This window comes from Dendrobates tinctorius, unplaced genomic scaffold (assembly GCF_039654945.1).
Source record: "Dendrobates tinctorius isolate UK_male_01 unplaced genomic scaffold, ASM3965494v1 ptg000025l, whole genome shotgun sequence".
Classification (NCBI taxonomy): Eukaryota; Metazoa; Chordata; class Amphibia; order Anura; family Dendrobatidae; genus Dendrobates; species Dendrobates tinctorius.
The window spans coordinates 4,263,552-4,285,640 of record NW_027361693.1 but is presented as its reverse complement, the minus strand read 5'-3'; the positions used below and the strand labels follow the sequence as shown (position 1 = coordinate 4,285,640).

Sequence of the window (22,089 nt, the reverse complement as noted above, 5' to 3'; positions counted from 1 at the left end):
CGATCCCGACCAGCGATATGACGCGGTCAGGATCACTGGTGAATCGCTAGGTGGTCGCTAGTGAGCTGCCACTCAGGCAGATCTCACCAGCGACATCGCTGGGGACGTGGATCACTACTTACCTGTCAGACGCGGCGATCCTGCGTCCTCCCGCCCGGCTCCACGCGTCGCTCGTCGGCGCCACAGGAAGCCCAGCAGGAAGCTGACGACGAGGAATGATCCAGAAGCTTCTCGCGCGATCAGCGATAATCAGCGGGGGAGCCGGTCGGAGGTAAGTATCACATGCAGCGATATCGCTAGCAATATCCCTGCAACGTCACAAAATCGGTGACTTTGCAGCGATATTGCTAGCGATATCGCAGTGTGTAACGGGGGCTTTAGGATATCCCCATTGTCTGAACCTATTATATAACTCTCTAGATTGTGTTTCAAAGCCCTCCAAGGTATTATTTAGACGGTGGACTCTCAAAAATTGACCATATGGCAATGAATTGATGGTATGTTGATGGATGGAAACTATCATAACGCAATATGGAATTGGTAGCCAAGGGTTTCCTGTAAACTGACGTGCAGATTTCATTATCCTTAACTTCCAACAAGACATCAAGAAATTCCAGCCGTGTCCCTCCAAAATTGTGTGGAAACAGCATGTTCATCTGGTTCACCTCATTTAGGTGACTGACAAACTTGTCAAAAGAATCTCTGGTGCCATCCCAGACAATGAACACATCGTCCACATACCTGAGATACAGTCTAATATGTTGAAAAAATTGTTTGGTATTGTAGACATATTTTTCTTCCAGGGCACCCAAAAAGAGATTGGCGAATGTACATGCTGCCGGGGTACCCATCGCGGTACCCACATTTTGGCGGTACCACGTACAATTGAAAGTGAATGCATTGTGAGTAAGTATGAAATTCAAAGCTTCACAAACAAAATCCACAAAGCCCTGCTCTTTGCCTGTGGAGTTCAATATTTCTCTAATAGCACCCACACCCAACTTCTGGGGAATTTGTGTATATAAGCTCTCCACATCTATGGATGCCAGCATAAAGCCGGGTTGCCAAGCAAAGTCCTGTATCACATGCAGAAAAGCATTGGTGTCCTTTATGTACGACGGGATCTCTCCCAATAAAGGGCGCAGCAACCAATCAATATACTGGGACAGGGATTCCGTAACGGATCCTATCCCAGATACGATTGGGCATCCTGGGGGACAAGAAGCAGACTTGTGGATTTTGGGTACGTGGTACCAGTGGGGGCGCGTGGGAAACTCCGGCAGCAATTTCTCTGCCTTCTCAGAAATAACATCCATCATGACATATTTCCTGAGTAACGACCTTAATTCCCTGATGTACCTGGGAGTGGGATCAGTCTTCAATCTGGTATATGTTACTGTATCAGATAGCTGCCGGTGTGCCTCAGAAAAATACATATCCCTGGGCAACAAAACCATGTTGCCGCCTTTATCTGAGGGTCTCACTATGGTATCAGACCATTCTCTGATCTCCACCATAGCCTTCCTTTCTGAGTCTGTCAGATTAGAAGGCACTACAGGATATACCAATGATTCAATGTCCTTTATAACTTGCATTTCAAACACATCAATAAGGTTACCCGGGGATATGGGAGGCATGTATTGTGAAGCAACCCCCCCTGTAAACGGTCTATTGATCAACTGTGATTCATTAATAGTTACCCTATCTGAGCCTGGGCTTCTGTATGCCGCACATCATTTGAAGTCACACGGTAACAGCGGTGCCGTCCGCTTTTTATCTTGAGTTTTGTGATATATATACAGTATATATATATATATGTCAAGTGATGTGCGTGTGGATAAGGGCTGAAAAGGACTGAAACCTGGCTAGTGAACATACAGCCATGGGGAACTACTTGAATATAATTTCCAGCTCAAAGACAAGGCAGACCACAGCTATATATGCACGTGCAAGTGATATGTGTGTAGAAAAGGGCATTTTTTTACCAAAATTATTATTATTATTAACTAAGTGTAAGGAGGTGGCGGCGACCATCATGTGCCTTCTCTCTCCTGAACACTATTCACACGACGACGTGCAGCACCTCAGTGTATATCAATGTAATGTGATGCATTTGTTATGTATTGTGCTTTATCTTAGGGATAAAATAGGGCCATAGAGAAAGGATAGCATAGAATTGATGTAAGAGTAGTAAGGTATAAGCAACATAGGGGTTAAGTAAATGGGAGGGTCACAGAGCAGAGCAGTACAGAGCAGGGAGTTATAGGGCTGGCGCTTCCTGATTACAGGCAGAAGCCCAGGCAGCCTGCCCAGGGCAAGGTGCATGCAGTGGATGAGACAGTTACAGGCCGTGGGGATAAAGCTGCTAAGGCAGAAAGGGGCCCCAGGCTGGAGAATAGTGCAAGCGGACACCAGCTCAGCAGGACCATCCCCAGGAAGGATCCGGGGTCTACAACCGGGGCAGGAGTCGTTAAGATGGCACTCCTGACACTTTTCTCAATTGGAGTGGGATGAGCCGTTGACGGAGCTGGTGATGCAGGAAGCACAGATTGTCCACAGAGACAGCAGGGATTGCCAGGAGAACAGAAGGACAGGATATAGAACGAATGGAGTGTGCCCGGATGGCAGGGAAAGCAAAGGATATGAGGCTCTGTATGAAACATGCTGCCAAAATGACAAGTACCCATGTTATCAGTAAAGTTTAACTGTTTGAAAAGGACTGTGACTCTGCAGTGCTTTGTGGAACATGAAAGCATGAAGCCGGAGTGACAGTAACCGTAAATGTTATGCTGCGCGTGCAGCCGAAGGAACTTTGCATTTCAGCTGTGGGGCGCCAGGGTGTGGGAATTGTACAGCCCGTTGCCACGGCTACCACCCTGGCCACCTTACAGAATCACCCATTGTTATTTTCATGCACTACTGCTGTTTATTTACTGCAGGGTATTTGCTTAGTATTATGCTTCTATGTTGTTTTATTGTATATACTGTATATCCAGGGACAGATGGGCATATTCCACAGCCTATTTAAGGACCACATTTCCCAAACAGATCGCAGATCTGATCCAAACTTACAGCCTTATAGCCAATCTTAAAGTAGAGCTACCAGATCCTAAGACTACACTGATTTAAAAAGATCCAGAAACCTTTGGTAATACAAATGTATTAGTGAGTTCTATATTTTTATTTTATTAGGAACACATTTAAACATTTTTTAACTGAATAGCCCGGTTACAACTATGTACTTGAGCATTATCAGAAGGAGACATAACAGGCAAACCACAAAATATACATAATTGGAATTGCTGGCCAGGAAGTCTCCTCTGAGCATTCCTCTGATTACAGATTTGTTCAAGTCACCAAATATTTCACCATTTTATTAAGATTATATAACATTGAAAAAATGTTAAGATTGTACAGGATAATCTTAGCAGCCTTCATAAGAAAAACATATATTTCTATATGCTGAAGACAGCCTTCTTCAACAGAAAAGAGAGGAACGCAGCACTCCAGTAAAGCAGTGCTGATCCTTTATTCACCCAATGAGATCATGTTCGCAACATTTCATCACTTGGGGTATTTGCAAACTTTTGCTTAACTTAAGATTGCCAAACAAATGAGATAAATGTTGGCCATGTCTTTGGAAGACAGCTATCTCTTCTGACTCCCCTCATGAGCACCTTATGTATTTTCAATGGGGATAGAGGAAAAAGCTGCTGCCACTCTCCTCTGGGTGTGAATCATGTCCCTGAATCAAACGGTTCAAATTCCAGAAGCCTGATCTTTAGAGATGAGCGAGTATACTTGTTGCTCGGGTTTCCCCGAGCATGCTCGGGTGATCTCCAAGTATTTTGGCGTGCTTGGAGATTTAGTGTTTGCCCATGCAGCTGCATGATTTGCTGCTGCTAGACAGTCTGAATACATGTGTGGAATTCCTAACAAATAGGCAACCCCCACATGTATTCAGCATGTCTAGCAGCCGCAAATCATGCAGCTGCGTCGACAAACACTAAATCTCAGAGCACGCCAAAAGATCACCCGAGCATGCTCGGGAAATCCCGAGCAAGGAGTATACTCGCTCATCACTACTGATCTTCTTATCTGACGTCATCTGTTGGGAGCTACTCAGGAGACGCTCATATGCATCAGATGTCAGTCTCTCCTGCCGAAATCATTGCGTTTGGCCATTTTTCTTTTAAAAGGGCATTTAGGAGTGTGCCGCATTGTTCACATCCAGATTTTTATACTGTCAAACATATCTTTATTACATTTTTAACTCATTTTTACCTGGTACATCATCAAAATAACTCCTGTTTCATGCATTCTCTTTTTATGAGAGGTTGTTTAGTAATCAACACTTTCTGCCATGTTGTGTTTTTCACTTCAACAAGAGTATCATGATCGATCACTGCTGTGTCCGCTGTGTGTAGTCAGGCTCCTATTTCCTGCTCTCCATGTCTGGTCATATGTCCAGTCCTACCAACTTCCTTCTGGGACCTCTGGTGTTGCCTATTGGGCACATGTGCCCTGACTTTTTATGTGATTCTTCCCCTATCAATCACTATGTTCTTGAGATTTCTGTTTGTGCTGAGGTGTGCATCGGAGTTGACAATCCTATTACCAACCCAATTTCTATCTTGTTCTCACTCCTAGCATTCTGCCTGCCCTAATGTGCCTGAATACCAATTTTAGTGAACTCCACCGGCCCCAACCATGGCCTATCTGACTACTACTGTTCACTGTTCTTCTTCCCCTGGCATTACATATTGGAGGTGAAAAAAAAGTGTTCAGCTCACCCTTTGTACTTCCATGTTGCTTTCAAGCACAGGCCACAGCTCTGTCAGGCAGTAGACAAAATATGGAAAGACTGTCCAGCTCAAAAGGGTAAAATCCAAAATATTTTATTTAGATATCCATAAAATAGGTATACAAAATACAAAAAATGCATATACCCGACCGGAAAACTGGAGGGAAGGTTGAGGAGACACTGTACGCGTTTCGAACGAAAAGTTCTTAAACTCAGTAGGAACATATTAGAACCTACAGTACGTGATCTATAAAATGTGGTACCTTCTCCATTCTGCGACTTGTATCTTCAGCACATGAATATTCACTTTATGTGTATATTAAAGCTTAAAAGAATTCACTGGGAAAAACTATGCAAAGCTGAATTTCAGGTCAACAAATTAAAGAAAAGATTTGGAACATTGGTACCAACCATGGCAATTTCTTCATGCTTATGATGCTGTGAAATTCTGAAATGAAATCACAACCTTCAAGAGATACAGACATATTTGTGGCATGATGCCTGTGCGGTCTACTCAAAGGAATTTAAGTAATTTTTACTCAACACATTGGTGTTCCCTAGATTTATGTCCCACACATGGCCATTTCAGTTGCATCATTAACTAACTAAATGGGCCATTGAACCTTGGAATATATGACTCCTTAATAAACAGACTCTCTGACCGTACACTCACCAGGAGATAAGCATTTACAGTTTGACAGTTTGCTTTAGTAGTCACCATTGCTTAGTCTGTAGTTTATCTTGTATCTACAATGTTTGCCAGAGGTCATACATGTTGTGCAGCCCAACAAATGCTATTTGGGAGAGTTTTGTATAATAATTGTTAACCACAGCTCCCTTAAATCTTAACAAACATTGGGATGTAAGACTACGAATATAATGTTTTTTTCATTTTAGATTTACTCTTAATGTTAAAGCATATATATTGTTTTAGGTGTCTATTCAGAATAAGTTGTTTGTGTATGTGAGGAATGGCGCACTTTTTATTTCACTTATATATGGCATCTTTTCTATTAGTTTTCCTTCATTAGGCATTTTAACTGCCAGTTGTCTCTGGTGTGGAATAGTAATGGTGTCTCCCGTGCAGGAGACACGAAGAACTGAACTCTTAGCACAAGCTGAAAATCATCTGAAGTGTGGAGAATATTAAACAGCAGTACTGAGCAGTGTAGCTATGAATCCATCTCTGAAAAGAGATAGAAAACTTACTAGAAAGTAACAACTATATGTATATGCCTCTCTTGTTTCAGAAGGTGAACATGTATGTCTTATCTTAAGATGGATATTTGCAGTGTCTCAGAATGAATGATTAATTATGGAGGTGGAGACAGAGAAGTGGCTCATAAGTGAATAAAAGTACCCTTTTCTCTATGAGATAAATAGCAAAATTGCTGCTATTCACTTTTACTATTCATTTCTGCAATGTTTGTTGAAATGGCAGTGGCAATTTGAAAAGCTATTACTGGATACTAAAAATACTATACAGTATACTGGTAATTAAAGGTCTCAAACAATAGTGGTAATAGAGTCCTACAGAAGTCCTGTAATCACTGGCTAACAGCATGCCCCTGAAGCAGGGTTAATGAAACATCCAACCCAACTGAAAATGTATAGCAGTAAGCAGAAAATAAGAATGGCCTCCAATGACAGTAAGCAAAGGGAAAAGTGAATAGCATTTGATTATTGTGATGATGCAAAAAGTGCGTGCTGCTAAGTACATCATTTGGTAGTATCCACAGTGTAAAACCTTTTAGTTAGTTGTTAATATCAGATGTAGCCTAGATTTGCCTAATAACATGACATATGCAATTTAATATATATTTGAAATTTATACGGTATGTCAATTTATAGGTTAGTAATTGACATCACAAATATACATAGTAGGGCATATATATTTTTGAAGTATGGCATAATTGCAAAACTAATCAAATTAATTCTCACCTGTGATTGTGGCTTTGGATATTACTGTAAAATAACCAGCTTACAGTAGATATGAACATAAACTCTTAAATATTATTATTTTTGTATCACTTTGCTTTTCTCAGCCGAGTTATTCAAGGCTAAGGTGCCTGGTGACCTTTTTAGATACACATACATGGTCAATCCTAAAACACAAGAAAACTCCACCCTGGAAATCCATTCCTTAAAAATATTTTTGCAGTATTATCTAATGTTGTTCAAGCACAGATATAGAATATGGGAGAAATAATAACAAGTGGAATCCTAACAGTGTGTAATTAGCTCACTGTTAGGATTCCGTGCATTCTACACTCCCAGCGCTCATCACGTGACTGCTCGTTGGGGTTCCCATATTTGCAATCTCATGCCAGCTGCTTTCTTTTCTACTTCTTTCATTGGTCTTAGCTGTAGACGTTCAGACAATCCCTTTAACCCTTTATGAGACTGAAGTTGAATGTTATTCTTCTCTGCAGAAAAGTTGTGCAGTAAAGTTGGACAGGAGTTGCTGCAGTCTTGTTCGCTACGTTTTAAAGGGGCTGTCCGCTACTGGAGAATTCCTTCATAATGGGTACAGTCCGTTGCACAAAATAAAAAGGGATGTATGTATGCTTTTTTTATTTTGTGTAGCAGACTGGAACTAAATATGAAGAGGTCTCCATTAGGGGAGAGTCCCTTTATATTATTCTAAGGCCAAATAGGGTCACGCCTATTGTCTCATTGGTAATAAGTGGTCTTACACATGGCTGCCCACTATCCTGACAGTGACTATATGGTTATATTGTCTGATTTAGTATGTGTATGTTAATATATTCTCAGCTTTTATATATTTGTACTTTAGTGACAGCTGCTATACATTAGATCAATTACTATACAATAACATACCTCCCCCACACAAAACCCTGTACTTGTAGAGATGACTGCAGATCAATTCATGTGTTTGCGTGACTTATAAAAGCACCTATTAAGTTGCCAGCATGGTTGTTGAAAAGGAGTGATGTTGTAGGCGCAGTAGGTTTAACCGGCAATGTACCTCCAGTGGATTCCTATTCATTTCAGGCATTGTGCTTCTCAAATGCCCCAGCAGCAGATACTTAGAGTAACTGGTTTTTCTTTCTTTTTTTTCCGTTAATAAATAGTACATGTGAAATGTAATTTTGTAATGTATATTAGCAAAGAAATCTACTTGGACTGATCATTCATTCTCAAAATTCTCAATTCTCCTTTACTGTAATGCTACAGTCACACAAGTGACGTTTCTCTCTTTTAACCCCTTTACCACATTGGATTTTTCCTTTTTGGCGTTTTTGTTTTTCGCTCCCCTTCTTCCCAGAGCCATAACTTTTTTATTTTTCAGTCAATGTGGCCATGGGAGGGCTTGTTTTTTTGCTGGATGAGTTGTACTTTTGAACAATACCATTAGTTTTACCATATAGTGTATTGGAAAACAGGAAAACAAAATCCAAGTGCGGTGAAATTGCAAAAAAAAGTGCAATTCCACAATTTTATTATTTTTTTTTTTTACCATGTTCACTCTATGGTAAAACTGACCTGCCATTATGATTCTCTAGGTCATTCCGAATTTGTAGATAACAAACATGTATAGGTTCTTTTTTATTTGTTTTAGTTATTTTTAAAAAATCCAACGTTTGTATAAAAAAAAAAGGCGCCATTTTCCGAGACCCATAACATATGTCTTTTTCGGGATTTGGGGCTGGGTGAGGGCCTATTTTTTGTGCGCTGTGCTGGAATTTTTATTGATTTTGGCATAGATACAATGTTTTGATCGCCTGTTATTGCATTTTATTGCAATTTTGCGGAGACAAAAAAAGAGTAATTTTGGCGTTTTTATATTTTTTCTCGTCATGCTGTTTACCGATCAGAATAATTCTTTTTAGATATTGATAAGTCGGGTGATTCTGAAAACAGCAAATCCATATATGTGTTTTTTTTTCATTGTTTTACTTTGAATGGGGTAAAAGAAGGATGATTTGAACTTTTATATTTTTTAAATTTTTCCATATTTTTACAAACTTTTTTTTTACTTTTTACATGCTTTAATAGTCTCCTTAGAAGACATGAAGCTGAGATCTTTTGATCGCTTGTGCTATACATAGCAGGGCTTCGGCCCTGCTATGAGTAGCAGAAATGCTCATCTGCTATAAGCTCTGCCCAAAGGGTGACGCTCATAGCAGTTTGGCAATGACAACCACAGAAGTCTTCTGCAGACCCCGGGTTATCATGCCAACCCATTGTCGCCCTGCGATCATGTAACAAAGGCGCAGACGGGCAGGATTAGAGATGTGCTTCCGACGCGACCAAGTTAAATAATGCTGTCGGAGATTGAGAGTGGCATTTAACATGTTAACAGCTGCAGGTGGATTGTGATTCCACGGGTGGCTGCTTGGGTCACATGTCAGCTGATGAAATCAGCTGTCATGTGCCGCAAAAGGTGAGGGCTCAGCTCCAGAGTCTGCATCAAAGAGGGAGAGGCGACCTATGATGTACCTATATGTCATAGGTCATAAAAGGGTTAAGAGAACAAAGTGATTATGTAAATTTCACTTGGCTCAAACTCTTGTCAGAGTTTGATTAAAGTGTCAGCTTACTGTGATCCGATGATATCTGATGCAGTCGAATGCTCAAGTCTCTGGGTGTGCGTGAATCAAATTCCGGAGCCACTCGCAGCATGCTGCGATTTTGTTCCACAGCCTGTTTCAGTCTGTAGAAAAAAATGGCAGATATGCCCAGCCCTATAGTATAACATTGGCCTGAGTGCTATCTGATAAAACATCGTATAGCACTTTCCCGTGTTATATGTCACTGTGAGTGAGCCCTAAGTGGAGTTTCAGGAGAACTTGCAGAAGAATGTTTGTGTCTGCTTCTAGTTTCTCCTCCGCAGCAGAATGTCTGTGTCTGCTTCTAGTTTCTCCTCCACAGCAGAATGTCTGTGTCTGCTTCTAGTTTTTCCTCCGCAGTAGAATGTCTGTGTATACTTATAGTTTCTCCTCCGCAACAGAATGTCTGTGTCTGCTTCTAGTTTTTCCTCCGTAGCAGAATGTCTGTGTCTGCTTCTAGTTTTTCCTCCGCAGTAGAATGTCTGTGTCTGCTTCTAGTTTTTCCTCCGCAGTAGAATGTCTGTGTATACTTCTAGTTTCTCCTCCGCAGCAGAATGTCTGTGTCTGCTTCTAGTTTTCCCTCCGTAGCAGAATGTCTGTGTCTGCTTCCAGTTTTTCCTTCGCAGTAGAATGTCTGTGTCTGCTTCTAGTTTCTCCTCCGTAGCAGAATGTCTGTGTCTGCTTCTAGTTTTTCCTCCGCAGCAGAATGTCTGTGTTTGCTTCTAGTTTTTCCTCCGCAGTAGAATGTCTGTGTATACTTCTAGTTTCTCCTCCGCAGCAGAATGTCTGTGTCTGCTTCTAGTTTTTCCTCCGTAGCAGAATGTCTGTGTTTGCTTCTAGTTTTTCCTCCGCAGTAGAATGTCTGTGTATACTTCTAGTTTCTCCGCAGCAGCAGAATGTCTGTGTCTGCTTCTAGTATTTCCTCCACAGCAGAATGTCTGTGTCTGCTTCTAGTTTCTCCTCCGTAGCAGAATGTCTGTGTCTGCTTCTAGTTTTTCCTCCACAGCAGAATGTCTGTGTCTGCTTCTAGTTTCTCCTCCGTAGCAGAATGTCTGTGTCTGCTTCTAGTTTTTCCTCCGCGGTAGAATGTCTGTGTCTGCTTCTAGTTTTTCCTCCGTAGCAGAATGTCTGTGTCTGCTTCTAGTTTTTCCTCCGTAGCAGAATGTCTGTGTTTGCTTCTAGTTTTTCCTCTGCAGTAGAATGTCTGTGTATACTTCTAGTTTCTCCTCCGCAGCAGAATGTCTGTGTCTGCTTCTAGTTTTTCCTCCGTAGCAGAATGTCTGTGTTTGCTTCTAGTTTTTCCTCCGCAGTAGAATGTCTGTGTATACTTCTAGTTTCTCCTCCGCAGCAGAATGTCTGTGTCTGCTTCTAGTTTTTCCACCGTAGCAGAATGTCTGTGTTTGCTTCTAGTTTTTCCTCCGCAGTAGAATGTCTGTGTATACTTCTAGTTTCTCCTCCGCAGCAGAATGTCTGTGTCTGCTTCTAGTTTTTCCTCCGTAGCAGAATGTCTGTGTCTGCTTCTAGTATTTCCTCCGCAGCAGAATGTCTGTGTCTGCTTCTAGTTTCTCCTCCGTAGCAGAATGTCTGTGTCTGCTTCTAGTTTTTCCTCCGCGGTAGAATGTCTGTGTCTGCTTCTAGTTTTTCCTCCGTAGCAGAATGTCTGTGTCTGCTTCTAGTTTTTCCTCCGCGGTAGAATGTCTGTGTCTGCTTCTAGTTTTTCCTCCGCAGTAGAATGCCTGTGTCTGCTTCTAGTTTCTCCTCCGTAGCAGAATGTCTGTGTCTGCTTCTAGTTTTTCCTCCGCAGTAGAATGTCTGTGTCTGCTTCTAGTTTCTCCTCCGTAGCAGAATGTTTGTGTCTACTTCTAGATTTTCCTCCGCGGTAGAATGTCTGTGTCTGCTTCTAGTTTCTCCACCGTAGCAGAATGTCTGTGTCTGCTTCTAGTTTCTCCTCCGTAGCAGAATGTCTGTGTCTGCTTCTAGTTTCTCCTCCGTAGCAGAATGTCTGTGTCTGCTTCTAGTTTTTCCTCCGCAGTAGAATGCCTGTGTCTGCTTCTAGTTTCTCCTCCGTAGCAGAATGTCTGTGTCTGCTTCTAGTATTTCCTCCGCAGCAGAATGTCTGTGTCTGCTCCTAGTTTTTCCTCCGTAGAAGAATGTCTGTGTTTGCTTCTAGTTTTTCCTCCGCAGTAGAATGTCTGTGTCTGCTTCTAGTTTCTCCTCCGTAGCAGAATGTTTGTGTCTACTTCTAGTTTTTCCTCCGCGGTAGAATGTCTGTGTCTGCTTCTAGTTTCTCCACCGTAGCAGAATGTCTGTGTCTGCTTCTAGTTTCTCCTCCGTAGCAGAATGTCCGTGTCTGCTTCTAGTTTCTCCTCCCCATCCTCTTTCCATAGAATTGAAATACCCCAGCTGTTGTGGCCTATCTCAGTAATGCGGAAATCTTCCTTCACTGAATACAGATTTTATTCAATACGTGAGATAAAGATCAATTCAGGAGATGAAATATGAATCTTTCTCTGATAAGATATGTTACAAATCTCCTTATTTTCATGTGTTCTACTGATTTATGAAATAAAAATTAAAATGATGGTCACACTTTAAATAGTTTGTCCAAATTCTGTACCACTCTGCACCAAAACAGCTGCCTTGCTAAAACAATGAAGTAACGCTCCCCTCTATTCTAGCTCTGCGCCACCGCTGCTCCCTGCCGATATACTGTTTACCTTGGCTGCAGATGTCCCCGCCCGTGTGCACCCCATGTGATGTTGGCATCCAATCCCTGGGCTGGGACTGGGTAACGCTGAGGCCAGTGATTAGCTGCAGACGTCCCATGATGCGGAGCAGATTGGACGTAGCGCTGGAACTTAGGGAAAGTACTATGTGTTTCATTTAATTAGCAGTGCTGCTGTCTCTTGGAATACCCCATCATCACTCATACTTACTGGTTACAGTAAACTGGATTATACTGTGTTGAACATGATTTAATGTGAAAGAACTGCATCGCAAATACCTTATATTTTATGTTTGTGCATTGATTCTTATTTATTCTTTGTTTTAGGCAAAGGCAGCTCAAGCATCTCATCCGACGTGAGTTCAAGCACAGATCACACGCCGACCAAAGCCCTCAAGAATGTGGCTACTAGTGAAGGTACACATCTGGTCCTCATAATTATCTACTGCTGCCAACTCTGGGAGTCAAGTCTCGCTGTCTACAGGATATTGGCAGTGTGTCCCTATTGTATTCATAAAGATAGATGTCTAAAGCACTTATCTAAATACGGGATTTTATTAGGAGAGAATTACACATTATAGTCTGACGGTTTATTAATATGCATTGTTTTCCCTTCTGAGGAGCATTCAGCATTGCTGTTATGGCTGCGGAATGGGGGCCCCAATGTGAGGTCCTGTAGAGACCATGAGAGCCTTGTGGTGTATGGTTGGCGCCTGTTGTGTGGGCACTGATGTAGCAGTAGCTACGATGTGGGCGCTGCTATGGTGGAAGCTCAGTGTCGTGGCACAAGTGTACAGGTAATTCTGGTTGAATGCTATTACTGACTGTCACTTTTTATGACACTAAGGACATGTGTCCCTTGTGCGAGCAGCTCAGTGTGTAAACTGTCTTTTCTTTGTTACTACTCCGCCCTGTATTCTCCAACATGGCACATATCTAATAAGGTGATATGGTGCTGAACTACCGTGTGCTGGTTGTATATGATGATATTTAAAAAACAATTACCGGTACATAATTGAACACTTAAAAAAGTATCCATTGTTTTAATTTTTGTTCAGTAAATCAATAGTACACCTATCTGAGAAATCTGCTTCTTTCTCCTTCTGGACTGATCCTTTTATCTCGACTCATGGATAAAATATGTATTTTGTGACGGCAGATTCTCCCATAACAGGGATAGAAGATAGCAGATAGTGCTTTTAAAACTTCGATAGAGCGAGGAGCTAGAGGTAGACACAGACATTCTGCTGCAAGTTCTCTGGAAATGTTGGTTACAGTTCTCCATAGTAAGTCCTATCTCAGTAAGGCCGGGGTAACACAAGCGTATATTCTCTCACGAGACAGAATCGGATCAATTATGTATATGACACTCAGATCAAACTTTGATCAGAGTTTGAGCCGAGTGTCAGCATAGTGTGAGCCGATTCTCTTGGATGAGAGAATCGTATCACAGGTGTGGAGAAGATGGAGAACAAAATTTCTCCATGGTGTGAGTCCGCGGAAATTGGACTGTACTCAAATGCCATCCTAATGCAGTTTGGTGTTTTCCAAGTAGCCATAGACTTGAATGGGTGAGTGCGATCTGATTTGTGCAACTGATCAGCAGTGCCCCATGGAATAACATTGGTCCGAGTGCTATCATATGAAACATTGGGTAGCACTGTACCGATGTATAAGCTAGTGTGAGCGATCCCTAATGGGAAAATCTGTATTCACTGAAGACAGACATTATTCATAAATTGAAACTTTAAGAATGAAGGATCAGTTCAGAGGGAGAAAAGAAGCCGATTTCTCTGATAAGATATATAACAAAGTATCTTATTTTCAGGTAAAATTAATTTAGGAATCAAAAATTAAAACCACGGTTTAGTCTTTAGGCATGAAACTAATTGACAAAAATCAACACAAAGAGTAGGCCAGACAGTTTGGTTGATAGTGAAGTTCAAATGAGCTTACAATGCCTCTCCCATAGAGTTTAGTGCACGACTCCCCACTCCACTTAGTTCCTCCTCACCACTAATTTGCAGATGAGGAAAGACTTGGGTCCTTATCACACAAAGGAAATCCTTGGAGTATTAGTGTTTTAATCTGGGTACTGTGCAATTTCTTCTGAATTGAGGGGCATCAAGGCCATTGCTGGGTGATGGTTTTTAATTGTGATGAGGAAACCTACAGTTAGGTCCAAATATATTTGGACAGAGACAACATTTTTCTAATTGTGTACTAGACATTACCACAATGAATTTTAAACAAAACAATTCAGATGCAGTTGAAGTTCAGACTTTCAGCTTTCATTTGAGGGTATCCACATTAAGATTGGATGAAGGGTTTAGGAGTTTCAGCTCCTTAACATGTGCCACCCTGTTTTTAAAGGGACCAAAAGTAATTGAACAGATTAAATTGTAAATAAAATGTTCACTTCTAGTACTTGGTTGAAAACGCTTTGTTGGCAATGACTGCCTGAAGTCTTGAACTTATGGACATCACCAGATGCTGTGTTTCCTCCTTTTTGATGCTCTGCCAGGCCTTCACTGCGGTGGTTTTCAGTTTCTGTTTGTTTGTGGGCCTTTCTGTCTGAAGTTTAGTCTTTAACAAGTGAAATGCTTGCTCAGTTGGGTTGAGATCAGGTGACTGACTTGGCCATTCAAGAATATTCCACTTCTTTGCTTTAATAAACCCCTGGGTTGCTTTGGCTTTATGTTTTGGGTCATTGTCCATCTGTAGTATGAAACGACGATCAATCAGTTTGGCTGCATTTGGCTGGATCTGAGCACACAGTATGGCTCTGAATACCTCAGAATTCGGCTGCTTCTGTCCTGTGTCACATCATCAATAAACACTAGTGACTCAGTGCCACTGGCAGCCATGCATGCCCAAGCCATCACACTGCCTCCGCCATGTTTTACAGATGATGTGGTATGCTTTGGATCATGAGCTGTACCACGCCTTTGCCATACTTTTCTCTTTCCATCATTCTGGTAGAGGTTGTCCTTGGTTTCATCTCTCCAAAGAATGTTGTGCTGGCTTTTTTAGATGTTTTCTTAGCAAAGTCCAGTCTAGCCTTTTGATTCTTGATGCTTATGAGTGGCTTGCACCGTGCAGTGAACCCTCTGTATTTACTTTCATTCAGTCTTCTCTTTATGGTAGATTTGGATATTGATACGCCTACCTCCTGGAGAGTGTTGTTCACTTGGTTGGCTGTTGTGAAGGGGTTTCTCTTCACCATGGAGACTATTCTGCGATCATCCACCACTGTTGTCTTCCGTGAGCACCCAGGTCTTTTTGCATTGATGAGTTCACCAGTGCTTTCTTTCTTCCTCAGGATGTAGCAAACTGTAGATTTTGCCACTCCTAATGTTGTAGCAATTTCTCGGATGGGTTTTTTCTGTTTTTGCAGCTTAAGGATGGCTTGTTTCACCGGCATGGAGAGCTCCTTTGACTGCATGTTTCCTTCACAGCAAAACCTTCCAAATGCAAGCACCACACCTCAAATCAACTCCAGGCCTTTTATCGGCTTAATTGAGAATGACATAATGAAGGGATTGCCCACTCCTGTCCATGACATAGCCTTGGAGTCAATTGTCCAATTACTTTTGGTCCCTTTAAAAACAGGGTGGCACATGTTAAGGAGCTGAAACTCCTAAACCCTTCATCCAATTTTAATGTGGATACCCTCAAATGAAAGCTGAAAGTCTGAACTTCAACTGCATCTGAATTATTTTGTTTAAAATTCATTGTGGTAATGTCTAGAACCAAAATTAGAAAAATGTTGTCTCTGTCCAAATATATACGGACCTGTCACCTAACTGGAGGTTTCCTGCAGGGATGGATGCAGACAGAAGAGTGGCCCTGTGGAAGAACAGTATATGGGCCCTCTGCAGTCTAGTAGCTTATAATAATGCACAATCCCACCTGCTTTGGAGGTAGAAATGGGCCTCCCTACCTCTTAGGCCCCTGTACAACTGCACAGATTGCACCAATGTTATGTCCGCCACTGGTCACCTATGTCAATTTGTTTTGTGGATAGGTTATTTATGCAACTAGTGAAAATAATATTGATTGTATTAATAATTGTATACAGTATAAGCAATGGAATGATGACCTGCCTCTGATCTGGAGAGCGAGCAGGAGGTTTACAGTCACTGTGCAATGCAGTTGCACTTGAAAATTTAAGTGCATAAGGCTGGACCCTGACGTACTTCCGACCCTGCTGTGCTCCCGACCCTGCCTTATTCCTGACCCTTCCATACTCCCGACCCTGTCTTACTTCTGACCCTGCCGTACTTCCGACCCTGGCATAATCCCAACCGTCCTGTACTCCTGACCCTGCCGTACTTCCGACCCTGCCGTACTCCTGACTCTGGCATTCTCCTGACTCTGGCATAATCCCAACCCTGCCGTACTCCCGACCCTGCCGTACTCCCGACCCTCCCGTACTCCCGACCCTCCCGTACTCCCGACCCTCCCGTACTCCCGACCCTCCCGTACTTCCGATCCTGGCGTACTGTCGACCCTGGCGTACTCCCGACCCTCCCTTACTCCTGACCCTGCCGTACTCCTGACCCTGCCATACTCCTGACCCTGCCGTATTTCCGACCCTGGCGTACTCCTTACCCTGCCGTACTCCCAACCCTGCCATACTCCCGACCCTGGTGTACTCCCGACCCTTCTGTACTCCTGACTCTGTCTTACTCCTGACCCTGCCGTACTCCCGACCCTAGCGTAATCCCGACCCTTCCGTACTCCTGATCCTGTCTTACTCCCAACTCTGGCATACTCCCGACCCTGCCATACTTCCGACCCTGCTGTACTTCCGACCCTGCCATACTACTGACCCTGCCATACTCCTGACCCTGCCGTACTTCCGACACTGGCATACGCCTGACCCTTCCGTACGCCTGACCCTTCCATACTCCTGACCCTTCCGTACTCCTGACCCTGGCGTAATCCATGGCGCAATCCTGACCCTTCCATACTCCCGACCCTGCCATACTCCCTACTCTGCCGTACTCCCGACCCTGCCATACTTCTGACCCTGGCGTACTCCTGACCCTGCCGTACTCCCGACCCTGCTGTACTCCCAACCCTGCCATACTTCCGACCCTGGTGTACTACCGACCCTTCCGTACTCCCGACCTTCTGTACTCCTGACCCTGTCTTACTCCTGACCCTGCCGTACTCCCGACCCTAGCGTAATCCCGACCCTAGCGTAATCCCGACCCTTTCGTACTCCTGACCCTGTCTTACTCCCAACTCTGGCATACTCCCGACCCTGCCGTACTCCCGACCCTGCCGTACTCCCGACCCTGCCGTACTCCCGACCCTGCCATACTCCCGACCCTGTCGTACTCCCGACCCTGCCGTACTTCTGACCCTGCCGTACTTGTGACCCTGGCATACTCCTGACCCTTCCGTACTCCTGACCCTGGCGTAATCCGTGGCGCAATCCTGACCCTGCCGTACTCCCTACTCTGCCATACTCCCTACTCTGCCGTACTCCCGACCCTGCCGTACTTCTGACCCTGGCGTACTCCTGACCCTGCCGTACTCCCCACGCTGCTGTACTCCCAACCCTGCCGTACTCCCTATCCTCCCAAACTCCCTATCCTCCCAAACTCCCTACCCTGCTTCCCTGTGGAAATTCCAGCCACGATAAGCATGAACTTTAATTTTTTCCATTTGCTCTTCTTTTCTGGTAACAAAAGGCACAGCCCAGCCCTTTCCATTACAGAAGTAGTGACCCAGGGCTGCTACGCTGGAGTGACATGGCAATCATAAACTATCCATTCTTCTAGTGAGTTTTCCTCCTATCTTTTACAGGAACAAAGTGAATTGTAAGACACTCTGTCCCATCTTAATACTTTAGGAATCTGGAGAAATAGCAGCGTGGAATGGGTCCAGATGTATGCTCATTGGCTGAATCATAATGGCGTCCAGCCAGCCTCACTCTAAAACAACTCAAGAATGTTATTTATCCATTGCTTTTTTCCCTGTACTATCCCCTCCTCCCTTCTCTGTTAGTGCTGTGCTGGCATAGAAAGGGATGAAATCATTTTATAGTGACCTTCTCCATACCTCTGCTAACAAGCCAAAAAACCACATAGTGAATAAGTGTCTGCATTGTTGTTGTCACCATCGGATGTATTTACAGCGCGGTAAATTGCGTCTAACGTTGCTGTAACGTGAGACCTTAAGCGCTACATTGATGCAGCTGCCATAGATAAATGATCACACTTTATAACCAGTATAATGCACGCTGATTTACGGCAGGACTTATGATCCTTTCTTCTGCTTTTATGTTGCCCCAAATTTGTTTGTCATAGTGCATTCAATATCTTATGTCTGTTGTCCTAAAAACATCGAAATAAGGCTTAGAATCAGTCACGCTCTACTTGCACATACTCGGGAAATAAAGGGGTTATCCAGAACTTAATGATTTTGTGTATGGGGTTTAGAGTGAACAGGCAGGTAATTACTAACTACCAATCTATGCTGGCTCAGAGTGGTCTCAGGCAGCTCTTGTCGGCGATTCTCCTTCTTCCACTGATGTCATGTCGATAGAGCAACGTCTTTTCTTCAGGGCATTTCTGTCGATGTCGTGCTGATTGACAGCCTGCTTGCTGCTGCTTAACTGCCGGGAGCCGGCTGTCAATCAGCAAGATGTCTGCAGTAATGCACCATTGACACAGAAGCCTGGAAGAGGAAGAGCTGCTCTGTTGCTGAGAGGTGAAATCAAGCTGGGGAATCGCCGCTGATCCGGCAGAGATCGTTCATGTGCAGATCAGGCAAGCGGTTGGGAACTACCTGCCTGTTAGTTCTTAACCCGATGCACAAAAATAATAAAAGTCCTTCATAACCCCTTAAATAACAGTTCCGTCCAGGAAAACATTCCTGGCATGTGTATTGACCTTGCTGAGTTCAGTCCACCCCATGACAGGGTTTGGTTGCCAAATTCAGATGGCGTGCTTGGGTCATTTAGCAATTGCCATTCGGCTGCATACAAGTTGATGGGCGGTTGTTTAATGGCCCGTTTTGACAGACTAATCACAACCGACCGTTAGGTTGTGTGCACACGTAAGCGTTTTTTTCACGTTTTTACCGGCAAAAACGCTTACAAGAAGCATCCCATTCATTTTAATGAATTCTGCACTTTTTGTGCATATTGATGCGTTTTTTTTCTGCAAAAAAAACGCATTGCGGTAAAAAACGCAGCATGCTCATTAATGTCGCGGAAAAATCTGCATTTCTAACTATTTTCTATGAGGCTATGTGCACACGTTGCAGAATTCCTGCGGAAATTTCCGCGGGAATTCCTGAATTCCATTCTGCGGGAAATATGCGAGCAAATCGCATTTTAATTTCCGCCTATTTCCCACGGAAAAAACTGGCGATTTGCAAGCGTAATTAGCTTGCAGAATGCTAGCGTTTTCCAAGCGATCTGTAGCATCGCTTGGCAAACTGATTGACAGTTTGGTCACACTCGTCAAACATAGTGTTTGATGAGTGTGACCGACTTTTTACTATTGAGGCTGCCTACGCGGCATCAGTAGTAATGAGATGCAATGTTAAAAATAATTTAAAAAAATAAAAAATCGTGTTTTTCTTACCTTCCGGCGTTACGCGCAGCGTTTCCGATCATCGCAATGATCCTGGCAGGTCCAGTTCCCAGAGATGCATTGCGGCAATGACCTTTGATGACGTCGCGGTCTCACAAGACCGCTACGGTGTCGCGAGACCGCGACGTCATCAAAGGTCATTATCGCAATGCATCACTGGGAAGGGGACCTGCCGGAAACATCGGTGAGGCCTGGGGACGCTGCGCGGGGCATCGGAAGGTGAGAATATGATGAATTTTTTATTTTAATTCTATTTTTTACAGGGATATGGTACCCACAGCCTGGAGGAGAATCTCCTCTCCTCCACCCTCTGGTTAACATCCTCAAATGTTCTGCTTACGTTTCACATGGTGGGCAATGGGTGAAATGTGTCCTAATAAGTAGACAGGAATTTCTTACACGTGCTCTTTTCCATGTTATATGTATTTTGTACTTTTAATGAGTTTTCTTGCAACTAACATTTCTCACCACTTCTTTAGATGATGAATGTTAGGTCAGTGGGCACCCAACCATTCAGTAGAAGGGGTTCCCATCATACCCCACAGCCAACACTAGTGGAGCATGCACACTGCTGCGCTATACAACTCTACCGGAGAGAGACCAACCACTCCAACTCTCAGATATGTGCTACTGATGTGCTGATGATAATAGCAAGAATAGCTCTTTAACATTTTATTTAATCACATCCTTCTGTGGAAATTATTAGTATTGAAAGATCTATGGATTAAAATTAACTTTGTTCATGGGACATCCCCTTTAATTTAAGTGCAAAAAGAAAGCCGAGCGTGCACAGGCTATCCAAGGTTCTGGAGAGTAGCAAGCTTATAATGGCAGCAGAAAATGGATTTGTGTTTTGCCCATCCTGGCCTTAGGCTCTACCTGAGTGGTCTGCAACAGATTTGAAGCCAGGGACTCTCTTTCTGAATCTATATTCATAAAACTGTTAGTTTCTCTCTCATTGAGTTTTTCATATACAAAAACTGGAATACTCAGGGGAGCAGGGGAAATAAAATAAGAGCAGTAGCAGGCTCTTTCCTCAGTGCCCCTAGTTCTTCCTCCAAATTGCCTCAAGGGTATCTTATTGAGCCACCAGACTCTACACTGATGAGGGGCAAAGAACCTGAAACAGGCTGTCTGTAGAAAAGCTTCTGGCATGTCATTTATCTCTGAACATGTTGCATAGTTCATTAATGAGTTGGGCAATCACTTACTGTATATTGTAAAGATCTTACCCGGATTTTACCTGTAACGTGTAAGTTTTGTTTTGTTTAGCAAAAGAGCTACTTTGCCTACTTTTCTACCATGAAGCACTGCCTGGAAGGCTCCATACTCAGCTGGTCTTTCTTTCCCAATGTTTGTCTGCATTTTTAATTAGATTTTTTTGTAAAAATATAATGCCAAACTTTTGCAAGAATCCCTTTGATTTCATTGCATGCCTAGTATTGAAAATGCTAAAGAGCATCATAAAAATACCCGCCGGCTAAGCGCACACATTTCTATTTCTTTAAGCACATTACGTTCTGTATGTGCCAGCAGAAAAAAACCTGTCAGATCTTTCTCTGTGATTTTATTTGAAGTTGTGGCCTGTTTAACCAATTGTAACCGAGTTGACAGACATCATGTTACATTCCGCGCACCGTCCAGCTTTAACAACAGACCAAAAGCTTTAAAGCAAACACCAGGGAAGGAAATCAAAATCCAATTAATCCTCTCCCAAGACACATATATTAATGATGCCGCGCTCGTATTTTTCTTGTCTGGAGTAGGGGATACATTTTCAGTACACTTACGCCATGCAGATTTTCTAAATCAGTACCAGCAGATGATGGCTGGGCAGGACTCGACATTACGTAGGCAGCACCAGATAAAGGTTGTTTCTTCTGGGTCCAGTGTAGCGGAAATCGCATTGTAAGGACTGGGGTGGATTTATTGGTGTTTGTTTTTTTTTTACTTTGGCGCAAGTGTGCCATGCAGACTGTGGCTTTGCCATTAGGTCAGAATTAGAAAAAAGTATGTGCACCCAAAGATTTTTTTCTCTCTCCATATCTTTCAGCTTGAAACACGAAGGTTATGTCCACATACAGCCAGTAGTGTGTTTTTTCTTGCAGATTTCTTTGCTGTGGATTTTCTACAAATTTCCACCTTTGCATTGCCTAAATTGGAAATCTGCACCACAAAGATAGCTTCCAGACGAATGATTGGCCGAACCATCATTCACCTGACAGCTGGCTAAGGTGGGTGCTTACCCTCAAAGTCTATTTTTTTTCAGACATTTGTGACCGCTCTGCTGACTCACCATAGGCAAGCATGCCTGGATCACCTGAGCGTGGATACTAATAAATTCCTGGCAACTTGCTGGATGATCATGGG

General features: G+C 43.1%; 1 protein-coding gene across 3 annotated transcripts in view; it reads left to right on the top strand.

Moving 5' to 3' along the window:
* The window catches only part of FBXL7 (F-box and leucine rich repeat protein 7), a 356,610-nt gene that overhangs the window by 98,172 nt on the left and 236,349 nt on the right, over nt 1–22,089 (top strand). For all 3 annotated transcript variants that reach the window (XM_073569442.1, XM_073569441.1, XM_073569443.1), the window contains exon 2: nt 12,431–12,520. In XM_073569442.1, coding sequence (XP_073425543.1) covers nt 12,431–12,520 — 90 coding nt within the window. The remainder of the gene's footprint in view (nt 1–12,430; nt 12,521–22,089) is intronic.